The following is a 21,305-nucleotide window of genomic DNA, read 5'->3' as shown; positions in this document are numbered from 1 at the left end:
GGGAGGGAGAGGAGGAGAAGCCGGCAGCGCTGCAGGAGGAGACAGAAGAGGATCGGCGTCTTCAATAAGACAGTACAGCCAGACCTTCTGCTCAGCAGGTGCCCAGCCCTCTTTTTGAACTGATGGGGGCCGGGCCCAGTACAGGAGGGTCGGTTGTACTGCCCTACACCCATGGCTCAAATTCTAAACAGACTGTATGGACTTCTAATCGTTCGTCCAATTACACATCCTGTTGCAATTCTATGGAGATTCCATTTGGTTTTCCACGCACAATTAATGCGGCGGTTATCCATGAATGCTCTTTACTCCGGCCCAATGGGTTTCAAGTGAGCTGAGTGCCAGTGAGAGGACGATGTCAGGGGTCTCAAGCTGTGGAAATCCCCATGTATGATTTAGACCGGATACATCTTAGTACATGGATCTCCTCTCCCCATACTACTGCTGGGGATTCCGGTTTCCTGCGGCATAATGCATTAAGGATTTGTTGTGGAAAAGGCAATTTTATGTTTTTTTAATGACTCCAATTAACGCCCAGATCTGCTGAAAGACAGCCATGGGGCAAAAAGATGACATCGTATTTAAAGAGGATTCAAAAAGGTAAAAAAAAAAAATGCTTTAACCTTATCACCCACAGAGGTAGATACAGTGGAAGCCTAAGATATCTGACTTCACATAGGCGCGTGAACAGGGTGCGCCGGGGGTGCCTGGGCACACCCTAATCACCCCGTGCAATGCCGATTCCCCCTTGCATTCCGTCTCCCCTCTGCAGTGCTGCCAGCTTCCCTCCTCTCCTCTTACGAGCGGGGGAAGGGGCTGGTAAATATTTATTTATCCGGCCCCCTTTCTTTTTCTGAATGAACACAGTGAGTGATCTGTGCCGATCGATCTTGTCTTCCTACATGCCCTACTGACACCATCCACTGCTCTGCTGATAGACACACGTGTGTGTTTTGTGCTCAGGGCTACACACCCTAATGCAATAGGCTGCACACACCAATGCGACTTCATTTGACTGCGTGCAGCTTCACTGCCACAGGATGAAATCGCCAATGCGCCACTTTTGAGGGTTTTTGGGTTTTGTAGGTTTGAGGTGTATGGAACCCCAAAATCTAGAACCCATGTGATGTTCCACTGTATAGTATTCTCTTAACCACTTGAGGTCCGGAACGTATTATAGACCAAGGGGTCGCCAAACTTTCTGAACAAAGGGCCAGTTTGCTGTGCTTTAGACTTTAGAGGGGCCAGACCATGGCCAGTTGGAGTAAACAACGTCCCATCTTTGGTATTAGGGGGTATATTAGTGCCTCATCATTGGTGTCAATAAGAGGAATAGTGTCCCATCATTGGTATCAGTGGGAGGAATAGTGCCCCATCATTGGTATTAGTGGGAAGAATAGTGCCCCATCATTGGTGTCAGTGGGAGGAATAGTGCCCCATCATTGGTATCAATGGGAGGAATAGTACCTCATCATTGGTATCAATGGGAGGAATAGTGCCCCATCATTGGTATTAGTGGGAAGAATAGTGTCCCATCATTGGTGTCAGTGGGAGGAATAGTGTCCCATCATTGGTATCAGTGGGAGGAATAGTGTCCCATCATTGGTATCAGTGGGAGGAATAGTGCCCCATCATTGGTATCAGTGGGAGGAATAGTGTCCCATCATTGGTATCAGTGGGAGGAATAGTGTCCCATCATTGGTATCAGTGGGAGGAATAGTGTCCCATCATTGGTATCAGTGAGAGGAATAGTGTCCCATCATTGGTATCAGTGGGAGGAATAGTGCCCCATCATCAGTGTCAGTACAGAAATTAATGCCCCATTGTTGGTGTCAATAGAAGGAATAGTGCCCCATCATTGGTATCAGTGGGAGGAATAGTGTCCCATCATTGGTATTAGTGGGAAGAATAGTGTCCCATCATTGGTGTCAGTGGGAGGAATAGTGTCCCATCATTGGTATCAGTGGGAGGAATAGTGTCCCATCATTGGTATCAGTGGGAGGAATAGTGTCCCATCATTGGTATCAGTGAGAGGAATAGTGTCCCATCATTGGTATCAGTGGGAGGAATAGTGCCCCATCATCAGTGTCAGTACAGAAATTAATGCCCCATTGTTGGTGTCAATAGAAGGAATAGTGCCCCATCATTGGTATCAATGGGAGGAATAGTGCCCCATCATTGGTATTAGTGGGAAGAATAGTGTCCCATCATTGGTGTCAGTGGGAGGAATAGTGTCCCATCATTGGTATCAGTGGGAGGAATAGTGTCCCATCATTGGTATCAGTGGGAGGAATAGTGTCCCATCATTGGTATCAGTGAGAGGAATAGTGTCCCATCATTGGTATCAGTGGGAGGAATAGTGCCCCATCATCAGTGTCAGTACAGAAATTAATGCCCCATTGTTGGTGTCAATAGAAGGAATAGTGCCCCATCATTGGTATCAGTGGGAGGAATAGTGCCCCATTATCAGTCAGTACAGGAATTAATGCCCCATTGTTGGTGTCAGTAGAAGGAATAGTGCCCCAAGGGCCAGATAAAGGCAAGCAAACAGCCACATTCGGCCCCCGGGCCACAGTTTGAAGACCACTGCCCTAGACTGTTCTGTGGAGCCAGTGGAAAAGGTGCAGGAAATGCTGTGTGCCTGGCTGTGTGCGCTCTAAGGGGGGAAATAGGACCAAATTCACCAGCAGCTCTTTAGGGGGTGCTCTACATTCTTTTTATGTTGTATCTTTGAGTTGTGGAAATCCAGGTGGGTTGAGTTTCGGTTCTTGTTGAGTTGTTAGGATAATCCTTTGGTTTAGGACCATTCTGGCCAAAGTAATTTAACGCTCGGATATTAAACGATCCACCATACAGAGTTAAAGCATAAAACATATTGGACAATATTGCAAACAATAGACAAGTACTTGATGTCCTCAGCAATTCCTTTTGTAGCTTACTGCTGAAATGGGGGCGGGGCAGGGACCTCAAACGGGGGCCAGGTTGGGGGGGGGGGGGGGTGTTGCCCCAGGCTTGCTATTATTCTCTATGACCCCTAAGAAATATGTGGGTCAGGCTGTATATTGGATGCTGTTTTCCCTCAATGAAAGGCAAGGTGGTGGAGAAGCTCTCTAATTTATATGGGCCAGTTCAGTTTAGTTCATTTTAGTTAACGCATTATTTGTATTACTATTACAGTCATTTTTATATGGGTTTCCCTTGTTTGCATGCTTTAAGTGTATCTAAACTCAATAGAACTGCTTATTGCATTAAATAGGACGATAATTGCCCAATAGTTGCCCACTAAGCTCAGATACCTTTTATAACCACTTTTTATCTTGCGGTCACATGATGTACCTCCAAACCTCACTGTCCGATCATTTCAGCATGTGAGGAAGCCCGAGCATAAGAAAGAACAGACCCCTGGCCTCCCTGTAGATGTGCATGTTCCTCCATGGTGGCAACTAGGTGCTGTAGACTTTAGCTGGGCAATCTGCTGATCAGTTGCTTGATTACACGCTATCAAACTTGCTTCTGGAACAGACTGCATGGGTATTTTCTGCAACACCCACTGGCCAGCAGGGAAGAAAACGCATGTCCAAAGGGATGCTGAGGATGTGTTCCTTCATATATCACTGGCATCCCTTTAGATGTGTATGTTTCCTCCCTGCTGGCAACTGGGTGCTGTAGACTTTAGCTGGGCAATCTGCTGATCAGTTGCTAGATTACATGCAATTAAACTTGCTTCTTCACCAGACTACATGGGTAATTTCAACAACACCCACGGTTCAGCAGTAAGGAAAATGCATGTCCAAAGGGATGCTGGAGATGTGTTCTTTCATATATCACTTGGGCTCAGACCAGATCACGGCTATCTCCCAGGGGCAAACTGGTGCATGCACAGTGAGAGTGACAACTCTGAGGATGGAGCTAGATTACACATTATCAAACTTGCTTTTGGAACAGGCTGCATGGGTAACTTCTGCAACACCCATTGGTCAGCAGGGAGGAACATGCATGTCCAAAGGGATGCTGGAGATGTGTTCCTTCATATACTGTATCACTGGCATCCCTTTAGATGTGCATGTTCCTCCCTGCCGGCAACTGGGTGCTGTAGACTTTAGCTGGGCAATCTGCTAGATCAGTTGCTTGACTACAGGCAATTACACTTGCTTCTGGAACAGACTGCACGGGTCATTTCTACAACACCCACGGCAGTAAGGAAAATGCATGTCCAAAAGGATGCTGGAGACGTGTTCTTTCATAGATCACTTGGGCTCAGAACAGATTACGGCTATCTTCCATGGGCAAACTGATACCTGCACAGTGTGAGTGACAACTCTGAGGATTGGCTGGAATCGCGTTGCCACTCAGAATAAGTAGAGGGAAATGGAAGTTCTTACTATTTCTACTGTCCACAGAAGGCTGCACAGGCGTTGCTCAACAGCCAGGCCATCGCCATGAAAGCTGAAGTTTAGGTATTTTTACGTTGTTCCGGCTTTGACCAATGGAAGTATGTACAGTATGTGCCATACTTGTGGGTCCCTCATAGAAGCTGGAAATCGCTGTATAGAGACCGCTACTACATCGCTACTACACTACTACTATACAGCTACTACAGTGATCCCCACTTGCTTCCGGATCCTGTGCTGAGCGGCTGCCCCAATGCATCGTGAACACAGGAGGTCAGTCACCCTGCACGGATGCTACACTTTGCATTCTCTCAATGACTGCAAAGCATTCTCTAATTGGACGAGGTGGAGAATTGGGGGGCGGCGACATCCCAGTTCCCACCTTGTCCAATCAGAGAACACTTCAAATTCATTGAGAAATGCAAAGTGTTCTCTGAATGGTGCCCGTGCCAAGCCAGCGACCTTTTGTGTTCAGTAAGCAGCAGGACAAGGGACACGGAACCGAGTGAAGGAAGAGAAGGAGGGAAAATAAAAAAAAAAAGACAGAAGGAAAGGAAACTGGAAAAAAGGAGGAGAGGAAAAAAAAAAGAAAGGGAGATCGAGAGAAAGCAGGAAAATAAATAGGAAAGATGGAAAGAATGGGAAAGGAAGGAAAAAGGAAAGAGAAGGCAAAGAACGGAACAAAAAAAAACTAAAAGAAAAAAAAATAAAAGAGAGAAAAAGAAGGAAGGTAAGGGAAAAAAGAAAGGAAAGGAAGATATTTATGGAAAGAAAAATGGATAGGAAATACAGAAAGAAAAGGAAGGGATGAAAGAGGGGAAGGGAAAAAGAAAGAAAGGGGTGTGAAAGAAGAAAGGGAACTATGGAACGGTAGGACAAGTCTAAAGAAAGGAAAGGAAAAGGAAACAGTTAAGGAAAAGGAAACAGAGTACAATAGATAAGGAAAGAAGGAATGGGAAATAGTGGGAAAGGGGGTGAAAGAAGGAAGGGAAATAAAAGGAAGGAAGGAAGGAAGGAAAGACAGAAGGAAAGCAGAAGAAGGGAAAGGAGAGAAAATGGAAAGAAGGAGGAAAGGGAAGGAAGAGAAGGAGAATGAGAGAAAGAAGAAAAATTCAAATGAAAGAAGAAAAGGGGGAAGAAGGAGAAGGAAGGGAAATAATAATGCAAGGACATGGGAAGGGAAGGAAAAGAAAGAAGGGAAAGAAGAAAAGAAAGAGAACATTTTATGGAAATATAAAAGCAAAGAAAAGAGAAAATAAAGAAAAAAGGAAAAGACAGAGAAAAAATAAAAAGGGAATAAATAAAGGAAATAAAGAAGGTAAGGGAAAGAAAACTAGAAAGAAGGAGGGAAGACAAGAAGGATAAGGAAGGGAAAATGAAGGGAATGGAGGAAAGCGACTGAGAAAAGGAAAGAATGGGTAACGAAAGAAGGTAAAGAAGGAAAGGGAAATGATTATAACAACAATGGAAGGGAAAGAAAGAAAGAAAGAAGAAAAGGGAAGGAAAAAAGAGGGGATAAGAAAAGGAAATAAAGGGGTGTGAAGGAAAGAGATGGGAAATAAGAAAGTGAAAAAGGGAGAGGGCAGGGAATGTAGGAAAAGAAGCTAAAAGGAGGAAGAGAAGGAAATGGGAACCAAGAGAGGAATGGATGAGCAAAGAAGGGAAGGGAAGTGAAGAGAAAGGCGGTGAAAGAAGAAAGGGAAAGAAAAAGACCAGAAGGAAAGGAAAATAACGGACTAAAAAATGGATAATAGGAAGGAAGGGAAAGAAGAAGAGCAAGGCAGAGACATGAACAGGAAAGAAAGAAAGAAGAGGGTAGATAAGAATGGGAAGGGAAGCAAGGAAATTTGAAAAGAAAGAGGAGGGAAAGGAACAATGTTTTGGATATAAAAAAAGAAAAGAGAATGCAAAGAATGAAGGAAAATATATAGAGAAGTAAAGCAAAATGAAGAAAAGGAAGGAATATAAGGTAAACAAATGGGAAAAAAAAGTGAAGAAGAGTAAAGAACGAAGGCATAATGAAGGGAATGGAGGAAAGGGCAAGGAGAAAAGGAAGCAAAGAAGAAAGGAAAATGAATTATTTATGGAAAGAAGAACAGAAAGAAAACATAGAAGAAAAGAAGTAGGGAAAAAATGGGGAAGGGAAATATAAAGAAAGGAATGTGAAAGAAGGATGGACAGAGATGGGGAAGAAGAAAGGGAAATAAGCAAGGGAAAGGGAATGTAGGGGAAGGAAGGAAAATGTTAAGGAGAAGGGAAACAAAGAGGAATGGATAAGGAAAGAAGGGAAGGCAAAGAAAAGGCCAGAAGGAAAGGAAAAGAAGGAAGGGAAAAGGAAGAAAATGGAAAGAAGGAGGAGAGGAAGGAATAAAAGGAGAATGAGAGAAAACAGAAACATTTAAAGAAAAAAAAAGAATAGAATAGGAAGTGTAGGAAGGGGAAGTAAGAATGAGGAAAGAAGGGGGGGGGGGAGAAGAAAGGAAAGGGAAAGATGTATCAAAAACATGAAGGCAAAAGGGAAAAAAAAGAGGGACAAATACATAAGGAAGAGAAAGAAGGTAAAGGTAAAAAAAAAATGTCAAGAGTGGGGGGAGGGGAAAAGGATTAGGAACAAAAAGAAAGAAGTGAAAATTAAGGGAAATCAGGAAAGGAGATTGAGAAAAGGAAAGAACTGGAAAGGAAGGAAGAAAGGAAAGAAAAATGTTTATGGAAAGAATAGTGGAAAAGAAAGACCAAATGAAAAGGAAGGGGAAATAAGGGGTAAAGAAAGGAATTAATAAAATAGGAAAGAAGAAAAAAGAGAAAAAAATATGAAAAAAGCGAATGGGAAGGCAATTAAGTAAAAGAGACAAAAAACAGGAAAAAGAATAAAAGTAAGGAAAAGATAAATGGAAAGAAGGAGGAAAGGAAAATGAAGGAAGGGAAAGGAAAGAAAAAAGGAAGAGGGAAAAACAAAAGGAAAGGATGGAAAGAGGAAAAGAAGGTAAAAAATGATGTTGGTCTGTTCCTGGGTGAAGAACTGAATGGATTATAAAAATAGCCGGAATATTGGGAATAGGAATACAGTTTAATACCCAGCTGACGCTGGCTTGTCGTTTCTGGCTGGAAAGCACGGTATGAACCCTCCTGGGGTTGCCAGTGACAAATTGACGCCCCGGAATGGCAGGACGTGCAAATCTCAGTGGCCGCGGATCCGCTTGGAGCTGCAATTCACATCAGACCCCCTTTTTTCACCACTTAGAGCACATTTCAGCCACAATATCTCGATGGCCTTTCAATGAACTCGTTAATTTAACCCCTTCATGGACAGGAAAGTCAGCGCCTAGCTTGTTAGCATCAGCTGACCAATCCAGCACAGGACAGGTTAACGACGTCCCATTCCTAATTGAATTTTGTCTCATAACGCCGGTCATTATGCTTTTCCATAATAGGAGGAGAAAGGAAGCCAATTAATTAGAGGCCACTTAGATCCCGGGTTCAAAAGGAAATGGAAGCGGGCGTCACTTGGCGCGGTCACGGGATGTTTTGTTTTTCAGTCTTGAGATTATCTGATCCTGATGATGTCATTCACTAACTTATATCAGTTCCCAGTGAATCCCATTGGCACTGCCCGCCTGGCAGGCGCTGGCGTGCGGAGGATAAACGGTTACATCACACTTCCTATCTGTAGGAAGTGGCAAAGGTTCACCCCCCGGTCACAGACTTTGATAATACCACCGCAGCCATGAACATTTTTTTTTTATTACAGCCCCCTTTGCCAGATCTATCAGGCTATGCCCACATATGCCACCCTAGCATAATATTCAACCCTCCACACCTTTTATATAAAATGCCATCCTCATTCAGCCTCTTTCATTAAAGTAGAACTTCAGCCCAAATGATCAAGATAAAAATGAATAACAAACACGGCTTTTGCTGCAATATGCACCATCAATCCAGAGCTCTCCCTTTTAGTCCTTTTTTTTTTCTACCACTAGATGTCCTCGGTCTGATGGCCAGCATCATTCAATCCACTTTGTCCTGGAACGGGGGAGGGGGTTTGTGTTGGAAGGGGGAATTTAGGGGGTGGCAGGGGGTAAGAATTGTTCTTTGAGGGGAAATTTGGATTTCTGTTCTAAGAGTGATGATTTAGGGGGATTTGTGATGGGAGGGTGGCTGGGAAGAGGATTTGTGCTAGGAGGGGGATTTGGGGGGGGGGGTGATAGAAGAGGTGATATGGTAGGGGGGGGGGGATTGAGCAAGCAGGGGAATTTTTGAGGGGGGGGGCGGGGGGCCTTTTGCTAGTAGAGATGATTGAGGGTTGGGGGGGGGGGATTTGTGATGGAAGGAGGGATTTTGAGGGCTGCAAAATTTTTGGGGTGGAGGATTTGTGCTAGGAGGGGAGATTTTTTTGGGGGGTTGGGCATTTGTGATGGGGAGATTTTGGGGATGGGGGAGGCAAAGATTTGTGGTGAGAGGGGATATTTCAGCAGGGTCTTCAAGAACAATGATCCTGGACCCCGGGAGAGGTGTCACCATAGAGTTGTAGTCCTTTGTTCGATATCTCAAGGTGTCCTTAAAGCCCTAGACGTCTTCCGATCAGGAAGTTTTATGCCCAATCTGTCAATAATGAGAAGGTGACTTCTACTCCCGATCAATATCTCATCAGTGATGATCTTTAAAAAGAAAACCTGTCACATGCACAACCATGGCCCCGGATTTTGCTGGATGAGCCATTATATATGATTCTACCCATCGGCACTAAATAATGGTTTGTCCGGCAAAATCCCTCTGACTCCCGTCCTTCCGTACGATGGGATGAGATCAGGAGCAATACAAGGTGATGTCATAGTGGTGGAGGAAGTGGGGAGACCATTCCTGGTTGTCGAGTTAAAGGAGGTCAAAGATCCGAGAAATCGCCTTCCCCGATCTTTTATATCAGAGTGAGAAATAAACTTTACAGTCCAAATACAGGAAGTGCAGCTTACTTGTTCAGTCTTTGATCCTGGCATAGCTGTACTGTTCCAGTCTTTGATCCTGGCATAGCTGTACTGTCCCAGTCTTTGATCCTGGCATAGCTGTACTGCACCAGTCTTTGATCCTGGCATAGCTGTACTGTCCCAGTCTTTGATACTGGCATAGCTGTACTGTCCAAGTCTTTGATCCTGGCATAGCTGTACTGCCCCAGTCTTTGATCCTGGCATAGCTGTACTTCACCAGTCTTTGATCCTGGCATAGCTGTACTGCACCAGTCTTTGATCCTGGCATAGCTGTACTGTGCCAGTCTTTCATCCTGTCATAGCTGTACTTCACCAGTCTTTGATCCTGGCATAGCTGTACTGCACCAGTCTTTGATCCTGGCATAGCTGTACTGTGCCAGTCTTTCATCCTGTCATAGCTGTACTTCACCAGTCTTTGATCCTGGCATAGCTGTACTGCACCAGTCTTTGATCCTGGCATAGCTGTACTTCATCAATCTTTGATCCTGGCATAGCTGTACTTCATCAATCTTTGATCCTGGCATAGCTGTACTTCATCAATCTTTGATCCTGGCATAGCTGTACTGTGCCAGTCTTTCATCCTGTCATAGCTGTACTTCACCAGTCTTTGGTCCTGATATAGCTGTACTTCACCAGTTTTTGATCTTGGCATAGCTGTACTGCACCAGTCTTTGATCCTGGCATAGCTGCACTTCACCAGTCTTTGATCCTGGCATAGCTGCACTTCACCAGTCTTTGATCCTGGCATAGCTGCACTTCACCAGTCTTTGATCCTGGCATAGCTGCACTTCACCAGTCTTTGATCCTGGCATAGCTGTACTTCACCAGTCTTTGATCCTGGCATAGCTGCACTTCACCAGGTTTTGATCCTGGCATAGCTGTACTTTTCCAGTCTTTGATCCTGGCATAGGTCTAATGCACCAGTCTTTCATCCTGTATACTTGTAGTCCACCAGCACAGTTTCTTTTCTCAGTAATCTGGAACCCGTCTGCTTGTGATGCTGGAACACATTGCGCAGGCTCCTTGCTGTCTATGCCATGCAGAAAGTCTACTAGGAAGGTTTTCCCAGCCACCAATCAAACTCCTCTGAGGAAGCCCAGAGAGTGGAAGTTATGAAAGCACAGCCTTTGAACAGCACTCTGCCTCAGCACTCTGAAGAGTCATCAGCCCTGTTGCAAGCAGAGGGTTCTGGCTCTTCGGAGAAAGCCTGCACATACCATAATACCTAGGCAGGCAGTATTTGCATGCAGACCTCCCCAGGTAACACCCACATGTCATGCTGAGCCTCCATGATCTAAAGAAGTGAAATCCAACGAATGAAAGGGGCAGACCAGAAACAGTCAGGCTGGGGAGGAAAGTGCTAGATGATGCTGGGCGTCCTCCAGCCAGGAAATGATGTGGGCTCTATCGAATCTGCTGCAGATTCTAACGCACATTATGAAAAGCTCACAGTGTGCAGTGAAATCGGAGTAAGTCATATATGTCCAGGAGAGGAGCCGATACAACTATGCAAGACTGAAGGGAGGTCGGATTTAACAATTTGCATATCAGCTAAGCTTAAATTAGCACCTAAAGCTCAACACTGATACCTAACCCTTATCAAAACCCAACCAGTCACTCCATGACAGATCGGGGACTCTCGGCCAATCAGGTATAGCACAGGCTTTCCTCGTTAACATTTGTAGAGGAGGAGGGAGTAGAGGGATGACCCTATCAGTGCGCTTCTTCTCTTATGTTTATTTCAGGTACTTACTGTATAAACTACTTTACATTTACATCAGACCCTGCCCCAAAGGAGCTTACAATCTAATGACTTACTAAGGCAAATTTACCGACCAGCATGTCTTCGGAGTGTGGGAGGAAACCCATACAAATACACAGAGAACATGCAAACTCCATGCAGATAGTGTCCTGGCTGGGAATTAAACTAAGGACCTCAGAGCTGCAAGGCAGTTATGCTAACAACTTAACCGCCTCCTACAATTGGTATATTGTAACTAATATCCATGTCTACACTTGAAGGACTCATTGACAGAAGCGGTCCTCTCAGAAGAACAATCGGCTCTCCAGAGAACATATCGCCTCCTCGCTGCCCACTTTAACCCCTCCATCATTGCACTGGCTGTGTACTAGTGGTCCACACCTTTCTTCGGGAGGTCTGCCAAAGCAAGGCCTACCCAAGTACTTGGTGGGGATTCCCCAAAGGTAGACGCCATGGGAAGGGGAGAACCTGACCAAGAGGCCACGTGCCCGGCCATGGGAGGGGGAAAACCTGACCAAGAGGCTACGTGCCCTTCCGCCTAAGACTTTCAGGGCAAGCCCGAGGACCCACACCCTACTAGTTGGGAGTGAGAAAGTGCCAAACCGACCCCTTTCTTTGGGTGGCCTGCCGAAGCAAGGCCTACTCAAGTACTAGGTGGGGCCAGGGGCGTACCAAACAGGGGGGGGGGGTGAGAGGCACTGCCCAGGGACCCCAGCTGGTACTATATACCACCCTGACCTGGCACTATATACCACCCTAACCTGGCACTATATATCACCCTAAACTGGCACTATATACCACCCTAACCTGTCTCTATATACCACCCTGACCTGGCTCTATATATCACCCTAACCTGGCACTATATGCCACCCTAACCTGTCTCTATATACCACCCTAACCTGGCACTATATACCACCCTGATCAGGCACTATATACCACCCTGACCTGGCTCTATATATCACCCTAACCTGTCTCTATATGCCACCCTAACCTGTCTCTATATACCACCCTGACCTGGCACTATATACCACCCTGACCTGGCACTATATACCACCCTTACCTGTCTCTATATATGACCCTGACCTGCCTCTATATACCACCCTGACCTGTCTCTATATACCACCCTGACCTGTCTCTATATACCAGCCTGACCTGGCACTATATACCACCTTAACCTGGCACTATATACCACCCTGACCTGCCTCTATATACCACCCTGACCTGTCTCTATATACCACCCTAACCTGGCTCTATTTATCACACTAATCGGGTACTATATACCACCCTGACCTGGCACAATATATCACCCTGACCTGGCACTATATATCACCCTAACCTGGCACTATATCACCTAACCTTCCAGTATACTACCCTATAGTCTTTTGACGTTGACCTGTGGTGCGCTGCCCACTCGCCTGGGGGGTGCCAGATATAGGATCCGCCCCCCTGTTCAGGTGTCCGGCCCCTTTTTGGGCACCGGACACCTGAATTACAGCGGCGGGGGTGTTTTTTGGAAGCACCTGATTACAGCCGCAGGCTCTAAAAGGCGCCCAAAAAGGTGAGCAGCGGGCGCCATGCTGTGCGTTCGCCGATCACTCAGATGTGTGTTAGCAAAGCGAAGGAATTCGCTTTGCTAACACTGAACCGCCTCTCAGCCAATCAGGTGCTCGGGACTGTTACCTGTCAACTGATTGGCTGAAACGTCAGGCGCTGTGATTGGACACCTGATAGAGAGGACGGAAGAAGACATCGAGGAGCATGCAGGACACCGCCGCCGACCCGCTGCGAGACAGGTAAGTGCACACTGGCAACATTTGATGGGGCACAGTAGCGGCAATTGATGGGCACACTGGCAGCATTTTATGGGACACAGTAGTGGCAATTGATGGGCACACCGGCAGCATGTGATGGGGCACAGTAGCGGCAATTGATGGGCACACTGGCAGCAATTGAAGGGCACACTGGCAGCAATTGATGGGTTCAGTAGCTGCGCTTGATGGCACAGTGGCTTCGCTTGAAGGGCACAGTGGCTTCGTTTGATGGGCACAGTGGCTTCGTTTGATGGGCACAGTGGCTACGTTTGATGGCACAGTGGCGGCATTTGATGGGTACAGTGACTGTGTTTGATGGGCGCAGTGGCTGCATTTGATGGCCCAGTGGCTTCGTTTGATGGCACAGTGGCAGCATTTGATGGGCACAGTGGCTGCGTTGGGCACAGTGGCTGCGTTTGATGGCACAGTGGCGGCAATTGATGGGCACAGTGGCAGCAATTGATGTTTTTTTTTTCAGTTTGTTTGCGCTCCCCCCCAAAAATTTTGAGCACCAGCCGCCACTGCCCCTGGGTGGGGCTCCCACAAAGAGAGACCCCATAGGAGTTGGAGAACCTGACCAAGAGGCCACATGCCCCCCCCCCCCCCCCGCAAGACTTTCAGGGCAAGCCTGAGGACCTACACCCTACTAGTTAGTAGTGAAAAAGTGCCAACCTGACCCCTTTCTTCGGGAGGAAATCCAAAGCAAGGCCTACCCAAATACTGGGTGGGACTCCCTCAATGGGAGACCCCATGGGAAAGGGATAACTTGATAAAGAGGCCACATGCCCTCCCCCCTCGAAACTTTCAGGGCAAGCCCGAGGACCTACACCCTACTAGTCGGGAGTGTGAAAGTGCCAAACTTAATCCCTTTCTTTAGGAGGCCTGGCGAAGCAGGCCTACCCAAGTACTAAGTGGGGCCCCCCCAAAGGGAGACCCCATGGGAGGTGGAGAACCTAACCAAGAGGCCACATGCCCTCCCCCCGCAAGACTTTCAGGGCAAGCCCGAGGACCTACACCCTACTAGTCGGGTGTGAGAAGGGGAAAGTGGAGAAAGTGCTTCAGGTGTAAATTCCTGGCTGCTGCAGGTAATTGTGTCATTGAGATTCGAAAACCAAGGACACCAGCACAGTGCTAGCCACTGAGCTGCCCTTTTTTTGCCCCATCTATGGTTGGCAATGACCAACCTGTATGGCTTAACTGCAGTTTAGAAAAGTAAGGTCACTGACCTTGCTGTGCTGTCTGGGAGCGGTCTTCATTAAATCACATGATCGATTAAACAGAATTACAGATATTTTGGCAGATAATATCCTTTCCATTATCATAGTTCATAATTGGGGTTCACAACTAAAAGCTGTTATGTGGTCCAAAATTTTACCAAAATTTTTCAGCCCTGTCCATAAAAAAAGCCCCCAGCAACTCAAGTCTTCATGATGAAGACTCTCAAACTGCAGGAGTTAATACACATTTGGAATGCACTTCTAACAGTTAGGTCATATTTAAACTTGCTCCACAAAAGGACTCAACTTTCTAAGTGGTGTTAAAGTACTAATTTGGTCTGCTGCAGTCAACAGTAACATCGCAAGCATTGTTTCACATAATTGCCTGTACATGTCAAAAGTATTACGAGATATTCCTGCGATAGTGTGAAATCAGCTAATACAAACAGCGTCGGAGAGAGCTGCGAGGAAAGAGATGGGAGCTGGGGAGTTCGAGCTTTGCATATCTGTGACAGTAACAAAGGCAGCATGCACAGGAGGGAGGGGGAACACAGGCTCTCCATCCACAGACAACCTACATACACTCCAACCAGTTCCCCTGCTCCTTTAAGTCTTTGACATCTGCAGGCATGGGAGAGAAGATAGGTTGCTTCTGTGCTGGAAAAAGAACTGTGAGGGTAGCAGATCTTTAGGGGAGAACTTTAGGCAAGCCCAAATTTCCAGGGTCGGTAGAGTTAAAAATCTGACATTGAACGTAGCTGCTGAAAACTTGGATATCATTTGTTGGAAAGCTTCAACTTGAAAGATTCAACTTCATGCCGAGTGTTTACCTAAGAGGAGAAGATCTGGAGACCAGCGTTCCTGCCTTGGCAAGCTTTAAAGGAGATCTTGAAGGGTAGAAGAGACCTGGGTTCCTGCCTTTGGTGATACAGCAAGTTCAAAGGACCACTTGCCCTGCCTGGCCATCTATCCTAAAAGGAGATCTTCAGGGGTAGAAGATCACTTGGAGACCTGGATTTCTGCTTTTGGTGATACAGCAAGCTTCAAAGGACCACTTGCAGTGCCTGGTCGAAAAAAAAAAAAAAAAAAAGGTCTTTAAGGGTGGAAGACCTGTTAGAGATCTGGGTTCCTGCCTTTATTACTACAGGAAGCTTCAAAGGACCACTTGTCCTGCCTGGCCAAAAAACCTAAAAGGAGACCTTCAAGGGTGGAAGATCTGTAGGAGACCTGGGTTCCTGCCTTTGGTGCTAGAGCAAGCTTCAAAGGGCCACTTGCCTGGCCAAAAAAAAAGGAGAAAAAAAGGAGCCTAGCCTCTGAGAAATGTAACCCTCAAATGCAAGACTTATGGAGGAAGAGATCACAAGGAAAGTCCCCGACGGGGATGGAGCCAGTTAGTTTTGCGTCTCCAGATGGTAGATGGTGAAAGAGAGGGTATCAAGGTCTGTCCTCAGGGCTTTGGTACTACCCAGGATGTCCTGGGAGGAGGAGTGGCATTCGGAAGGATTCCAGACTTTGGGCATTGTTTTTCTGATCTTCAGCTCTCTTAAACTTCTGCACTTATTGGGGATCATAGACTTTTCGGAAGAAGGTAAGACCACCACCAGGAGATGACGAGTAGGCAGGTGAATGATGGGTGAATGTAGCTTTCCATACCACATTTTGTTAGTATATGCATATGTGAAATGTCTAATTAACTAGTGAGCACTGTACATATCCAGTGTCCTGATATTTCACTGACTGCATGCTTGTTCCCAGCCAATACCTCGCTAAGTGGATCTGTCAGTTCTGAAATGTGTACCTTCAACAATAAGTTGGCAGCAGCAACACCAAGATTTTAATTAAAGGTCAGGCCATAAAAATCAGTTTTAGGGCAAATATTGGGGGGGGGGGGCTCTTGGTTTTACTTGTAGTAACCATTTTTGTAAATAAGAATTCTGATTTGCTTCAATTTTAGTTCTACTGATTAAGCCCAGTTGATTTCTTACCCTCGATGTTCCAATGCCCATTAAGATAAGCTCTTAGCATCTTGTTCAGCTTGAACCTGTTGTAGTCCAGTCCCCCCCCCCCCCCCCATAAATTCTCCTTTAATTCCTCAGGTGTATTCATTGGCAGGGCTATACTATAGTTATCTTTGGTGTGCTTTAATCCTCTACCTATATATACTGAATATATACACTATATTGTCAAAAGTATTGGGACACCTTCTTTTACACGCACATGAACTTTAATGGCATCCCAGTCTTAGTTCCGTAGGGTTCAATATTGAGTTGGCCCACCCTTTGCAGCTATAACAGCTTCAACTCTTCTGGGAAGGCCGTCCACAAGGTTTAGGAGTGTGTCTATGGGAATGTTTGACCATTCTTCCAGAAGAGCATTTGTGAGGTCAGGCACTGATGTTGGACGAGAGGGCCTGGCTCGCAGTCTCTGCTCTAATTCATCCCAAAGGTGTTCTATCAGGTTGAGATCAGGACTCTGTGCAGGCCAGTCTAGTTCCTCCACCCCAAACTCGCTCATCCATGTCTTTATGGACCTTGCTTTGTGCACTGGTCAAAATCATTTCAGGGGGGATTATGGTGTGGGGTTGGTTTTCAGGGATTGGGTTTGGCCCCTTAGTTCCAGTGAAGAGAACTCTTAAGGCGTGAGCATACCAAGACATTTTGAACAATTACATGGATGAGCCAGTTTGGGGTGGAGAAACTTGACTGGCCTGCACAAAGTCCTTACCTCAACTCGATAGAACATCTTTGGGATGAATTAGATCGGAAACTGCGAGCGAAAAGGGTTGGGGTCAAGGACAGTCAGTCTGGGAAGGAAAAGTGTAGATGATGTTGGAAGTCCTCCAGCCAGGAAATTAGGTGGGCTCTATCTGACTTGTTGTGGCTTCTAATGCACATTGTGAGAAGCTCACAGTGTGCGGTGAAATCAGAGGAAGCCATTTCAGTCCAGGAGAGGAACTGGTACAACTATGCAAGAGTAAAGGGGAGGCCAGAGTGCAGCCTTAATAAAAACTTGTGGCAAGATAATATAGAGGTTCACATTGCTGATCTCTCCTCCTGAAAATGCTGATTGCCTGGCTGGCATGTGTATCTTATTGAGTCACTGACCTTGAGCACATCTTCAGATGAGAACGTTTCTCAGACTCTCCTGATTACCATACCTGGTCCAGAACTTAGACTTTGAAGGTATGGTAGCCAGTTGGTCAACACATGGGATCTGCCTGACCTTCCTGTCCAGGAAACACAACAAGAAACGACAGGAAATCCCTCGAAAGTGAATAAAAATATATTGGGGGGGGTTGTCCTGAGAACAGATCATCCTGTTTGAAGATCTTCACTCCCCCCCCTTTTTTTTTTCAGAACAGATAGAAGGGTGAACCTCCATATTTGGGAGGCAGATAGACAAAGAAACTCAACAAAGGGTCTAACTCTTCCATAATCCAAAAATTTGAAAGAACACGTCCAACCTAGGGTGGGGGGGGGTCTGAATGGGGTGGGCCTGTACACCGGATCATAAGTTGGACCTCCTTTCTGAAGAATCTACGCTACGCCACTCTATGCTATTGGCCCATAGATACTGGGGGATTAGCGGTGTCCAGCTCGTCTGCAACCAGAGACGGTGACCTTTGAATCAAATTATCGGTTTCCAGGCACGGTCAGGGGCAGTGGGACAGTGGGGAGAATGACCCTTACACTGGTAGTGAGCAGAGATATTGACCGCTACATTGGTGGTCAGTGAGAAGAATTTCCCTTACATTGGTGGTCAGAAAAAATAATGCCCCTTACATTGGTGGTCAATGGAAAGAATGCCACTTACTTTGGTAGCCAATAGGAAAAATAATTATTTGGACTCAGGGAACCCCTGCAACAATCAATTCATTGGTGATCAGTGAGAAGAATGTTCCTTACATTGGTGATCAGTGAGAAGAATGTCCCCTACATTAGTGATCAGCGGGAAGAATGTTCCTTACATTGGTGATCAGTGGGAAGAATGTTCCTTACATTGGTGATCAGTGAGAAGAATGTTCCTTACATTGGTGATCAGTGGGAAGAATGTTCCTTACATTGGTGATCAGTGGGAAGAATGTTCCTTACATTGGTGATCGGTGGGAAGAATCTTCCTTACATTGGTGATCGGTGGGAAGAATGCTCCCTACATTGGTGGCCAGTGGGAAGAATGCTCCCTACATTGGCGGCCAGTGGGAAGAATGTTCCTTACAATGGTGGTCAGTGGGAAGAATGCTCCTTACATACGAGGTCATTGGAAAGAATGCCACTTTTTTTGGTCAATGGTAAGAATCTTCCTTACATTGATGGTCAGCGGGAAGAATGCCCCTTTCCTTGGTGGCCAATTGAAAGAATGCTCCTTACATGGTAGCCAGTGGGAAAATGCCAGTTACATTGGTCGTCTGTTGGAAGAATGTCCCTTACCCTTACATTGGTGGTTAGTGGGAAGAATGTTCTTTCATTGGTGTTCAGTGGGAAGAAAGTTCTTACTTTGGTGGTCAGTGAGAAGAACGTCCCTTACCCTTACATTAGTGGTCAGTGAGAAGAATGTTCCTTACATTGGTGATCAGTGGGAAGAATGTTCCTTACATTGGTGATCAGTGAGAAGAATGTTCCTTACATTGGTGATCAGTGGGAAGAATGTCCCTTACATTGGTGATCAGTGAGAAGAATGTTCCTTACATTGGTGATCAGTGGGAAGAATGTCCCTTACATTGGTGATCAGTGAGAAGAATGTTCCTTACATTGGTGATCAGTGGGAAGAAAGTTCCTTACATTGGTGATCAGTGGGAAGAATTCTCCTTACATTGGTGATCAGTGGGAAGAAAGGTCCTTACATTGGTGATCAGTGGGAAGAATGCCCCTTACAGGTAGGCAATGGGAAGAAGGCCTCTTACATTGGTGGTCAGGGGGAAGAATGGCTCTCTCACAGTGGTAGTTAGAATGTGGCCCTCACAGTCAGCTAAAAATCTCATTGGTGTCATGCTACTGGCTCTGCCAAGTAGGGATGGAACTTTAAGATTGAAGACCTCATCTGATGGGAGGTCAATCAACCACAGCTTAAGGTGCCCCTAGCCACGTCTGGAGGAACCCTAGGCTTCCACAGAACCCTTGTTGAGAATGGATGATCCACGTTTTTCATGTTCTTTTACTGGTTTCGAAGTGGGAAACTAAATTTTGAAATGCCAAAGGACCGTTGTGTTCTGTGCGCTCTTTGAAACCCCTCTGTTTGTAATAAGCCCCCCCTCCCCTCCGGAAGAGTCATCTGGAGAAATAGTGAAACTCTAGAAGGAGTAGGTGTTGTCTGGAGCGGTGGTGTGTTTAAAGTCACGGCGAAACGTTAGACTGTACGGTATTATGATATTTTCATGAGTCAGCTTGGCCGAGTTGAGCTTCATGGTCCCTCAGCCACTCCCAAAAAAAAACAACAACTTCTCATTCCTGAAAGTGAATGATGCCATCGCCCATTATACTCATTAACAGCTGTGCCGTGCAACATTTAACACGCCGCCGGAGCAGCGCTCTTAATAATTCACAAGATGGTACATACGGCCTGGCTTTTAAGCGGAGTAAATCCATACATTAAGGGAGTTAGAGACAAAAGGAAGACAGCTGGCCTTAAACATTGCTTAATAGGGCGGTGAAAGATGGTTGCTGATTGGTTGCTGCGAGCGGTCCAGGTATATGATATTTAAAGTAAAACTCCGGGCAAGCACCAAAAACCCCAACGTGTTACTGGCATATAAAGCTGAATACTGCCAAATACTGTACATGTTTTTTATTGGAAATGTCCCCCCGTTGTTTGCGGTACTTACCCCCTCCTTCTGTGTTTTAACCCCTTCAATACCGGGAACTTTCACCCCCTTCCCGCCCACGCCAATGTTCAGCTTTCAGCGCTGTCACACTTTCAATGACAATTGCGCGGTCATGCAACACTGTACCCATATGACATTTTTATCAAATTTTTCACACAAATAGAGATTTATTTTGGTGGTGTTAAACCACCACTGCGGTTTTCTATTTTTTGATAAATAAACAAAAAAAAAAAAGACTGAATTTGTTGAAAAAAAATACGTTTTTCTTCGTTTCTGTTATAAAATTTTGCAAATAAATAATCGTTCTTCATAAATTTAGGACAAATTGTATTCTGCTTCATTTCTTTGGTGGAAATAACCCAAACCACCCATAGTCCACAAACTATGTAATATATATATATATGAAAATTGATCAATCTTGATGTAGTGACGGCCGATCTCATTTCTTGAAGAAAGAAAATGCCAGGACAGTACAAATGCCCCCCCCCCCAAATGACCCCTTTTTGGAAAGTAGACAGTCTGAGGTATTTAGTAAGAAGCATAACAAGTTTTTTTGAAGTTGTCATTTTTTTTACATTTGTTTAATAATTTTTTTACATTTTTAATAATTTTTTCTTTTGTAAAAAAAATTATTAAAAAATGTACAAAAAATTATTTAAAGTGTAAAAAAAATATTTAGTAAGAAGCACAACAAGTTTTTTGAAGTTGTAATTTTTTTGTCACAATTTTTTGGAGAATAAAGAAATTTAAAAACAATATTTCATTTTTTTTTCTTTTTTACATACTGTCACCAGTGCAGTACAGTGCATTAATATTTTTAATGAATATAATTTATATAATTTGTACAGCAAATTAATATTTTTTTTTTATTATTTTTTAATAATTTTTTTACATTTTTAATAATTTTTTTCTTTTTTGAAAACATTTTTTAAAAATGTAAAAAAATTATTAAAAATGTAAAAAAATTATTTAGTAAGAAGCACAACAAGTTTTTTGAAGTTGTATTTTTTTGTCACAATTTTTTGGAGAATAAAGAAATTTAAAAACAATATTTCATTTTTTTTGTTCTTTTTTACATACTGTCACCAGTGCAGTACAGTGCATTAATATTTTTAATTAATATAATTCTTATAATTCGTACAGCGAATTAATATTTTTTTCACATTTTTAAATAATTTTTTCTTTTTTAAAAAAGTTATTAAAAAATGTAAAAAAATATTTTAAAAAATGTAAAAAAATTATTAAAAAATGTAAAAAAATTATTTAGTAAGAAGCATAACAAGTTTTTTGATGTTGTAATTTTTTTGTCATAACTTTTTGGAGAATGAAG

The 21,305-nt window shown here is 44.6% G+C and overlaps 1 protein-coding gene across 4 annotated transcripts in view; it reads left to right on the top strand.

The window, feature by feature from the left end:
• Positions 1-21,305, top strand: part of KCNIP2 (potassium voltage-gated channel interacting protein 2) — a 533,119-nt gene that overhangs the window by 402,018 nt on the left and 109,796 nt on the right. Inside the window, exon 1 of one of the 4 annotated variants that reach the window (XM_073595493.1) lies at positions 14,506-15,745. The exons of the other annotated variants lie outside the window; for them this stretch is intronic. Within the exon in view, the coding sequence (XP_073451594.1) occupies positions 15,574-15,745 (172 nt within the window). The 5' untranslated portion in view covers positions 14,506-15,573. Of the gene's footprint in view, positions 1-14,505; positions 15,746-21,305 lie in introns of those variants that run through there. 4 annotated transcript variants of the gene reach the window in all.

The sequence above is a fragment of the Aquarana catesbeiana genome, linkage group LG08 (assembly GCF_042186555.1).
Source record: "Aquarana catesbeiana isolate 2022-GZ linkage group LG08, ASM4218655v1, whole genome shotgun sequence".
NCBI lineage: Eukaryota > Metazoa > Chordata > Amphibia > Anura > Ranidae > Aquarana > Aquarana catesbeiana.
The sequence above is the reverse complement of the archived record's forward strand: the minus strand, read 5'-3'. Positions and strand labels throughout refer to the sequence as shown.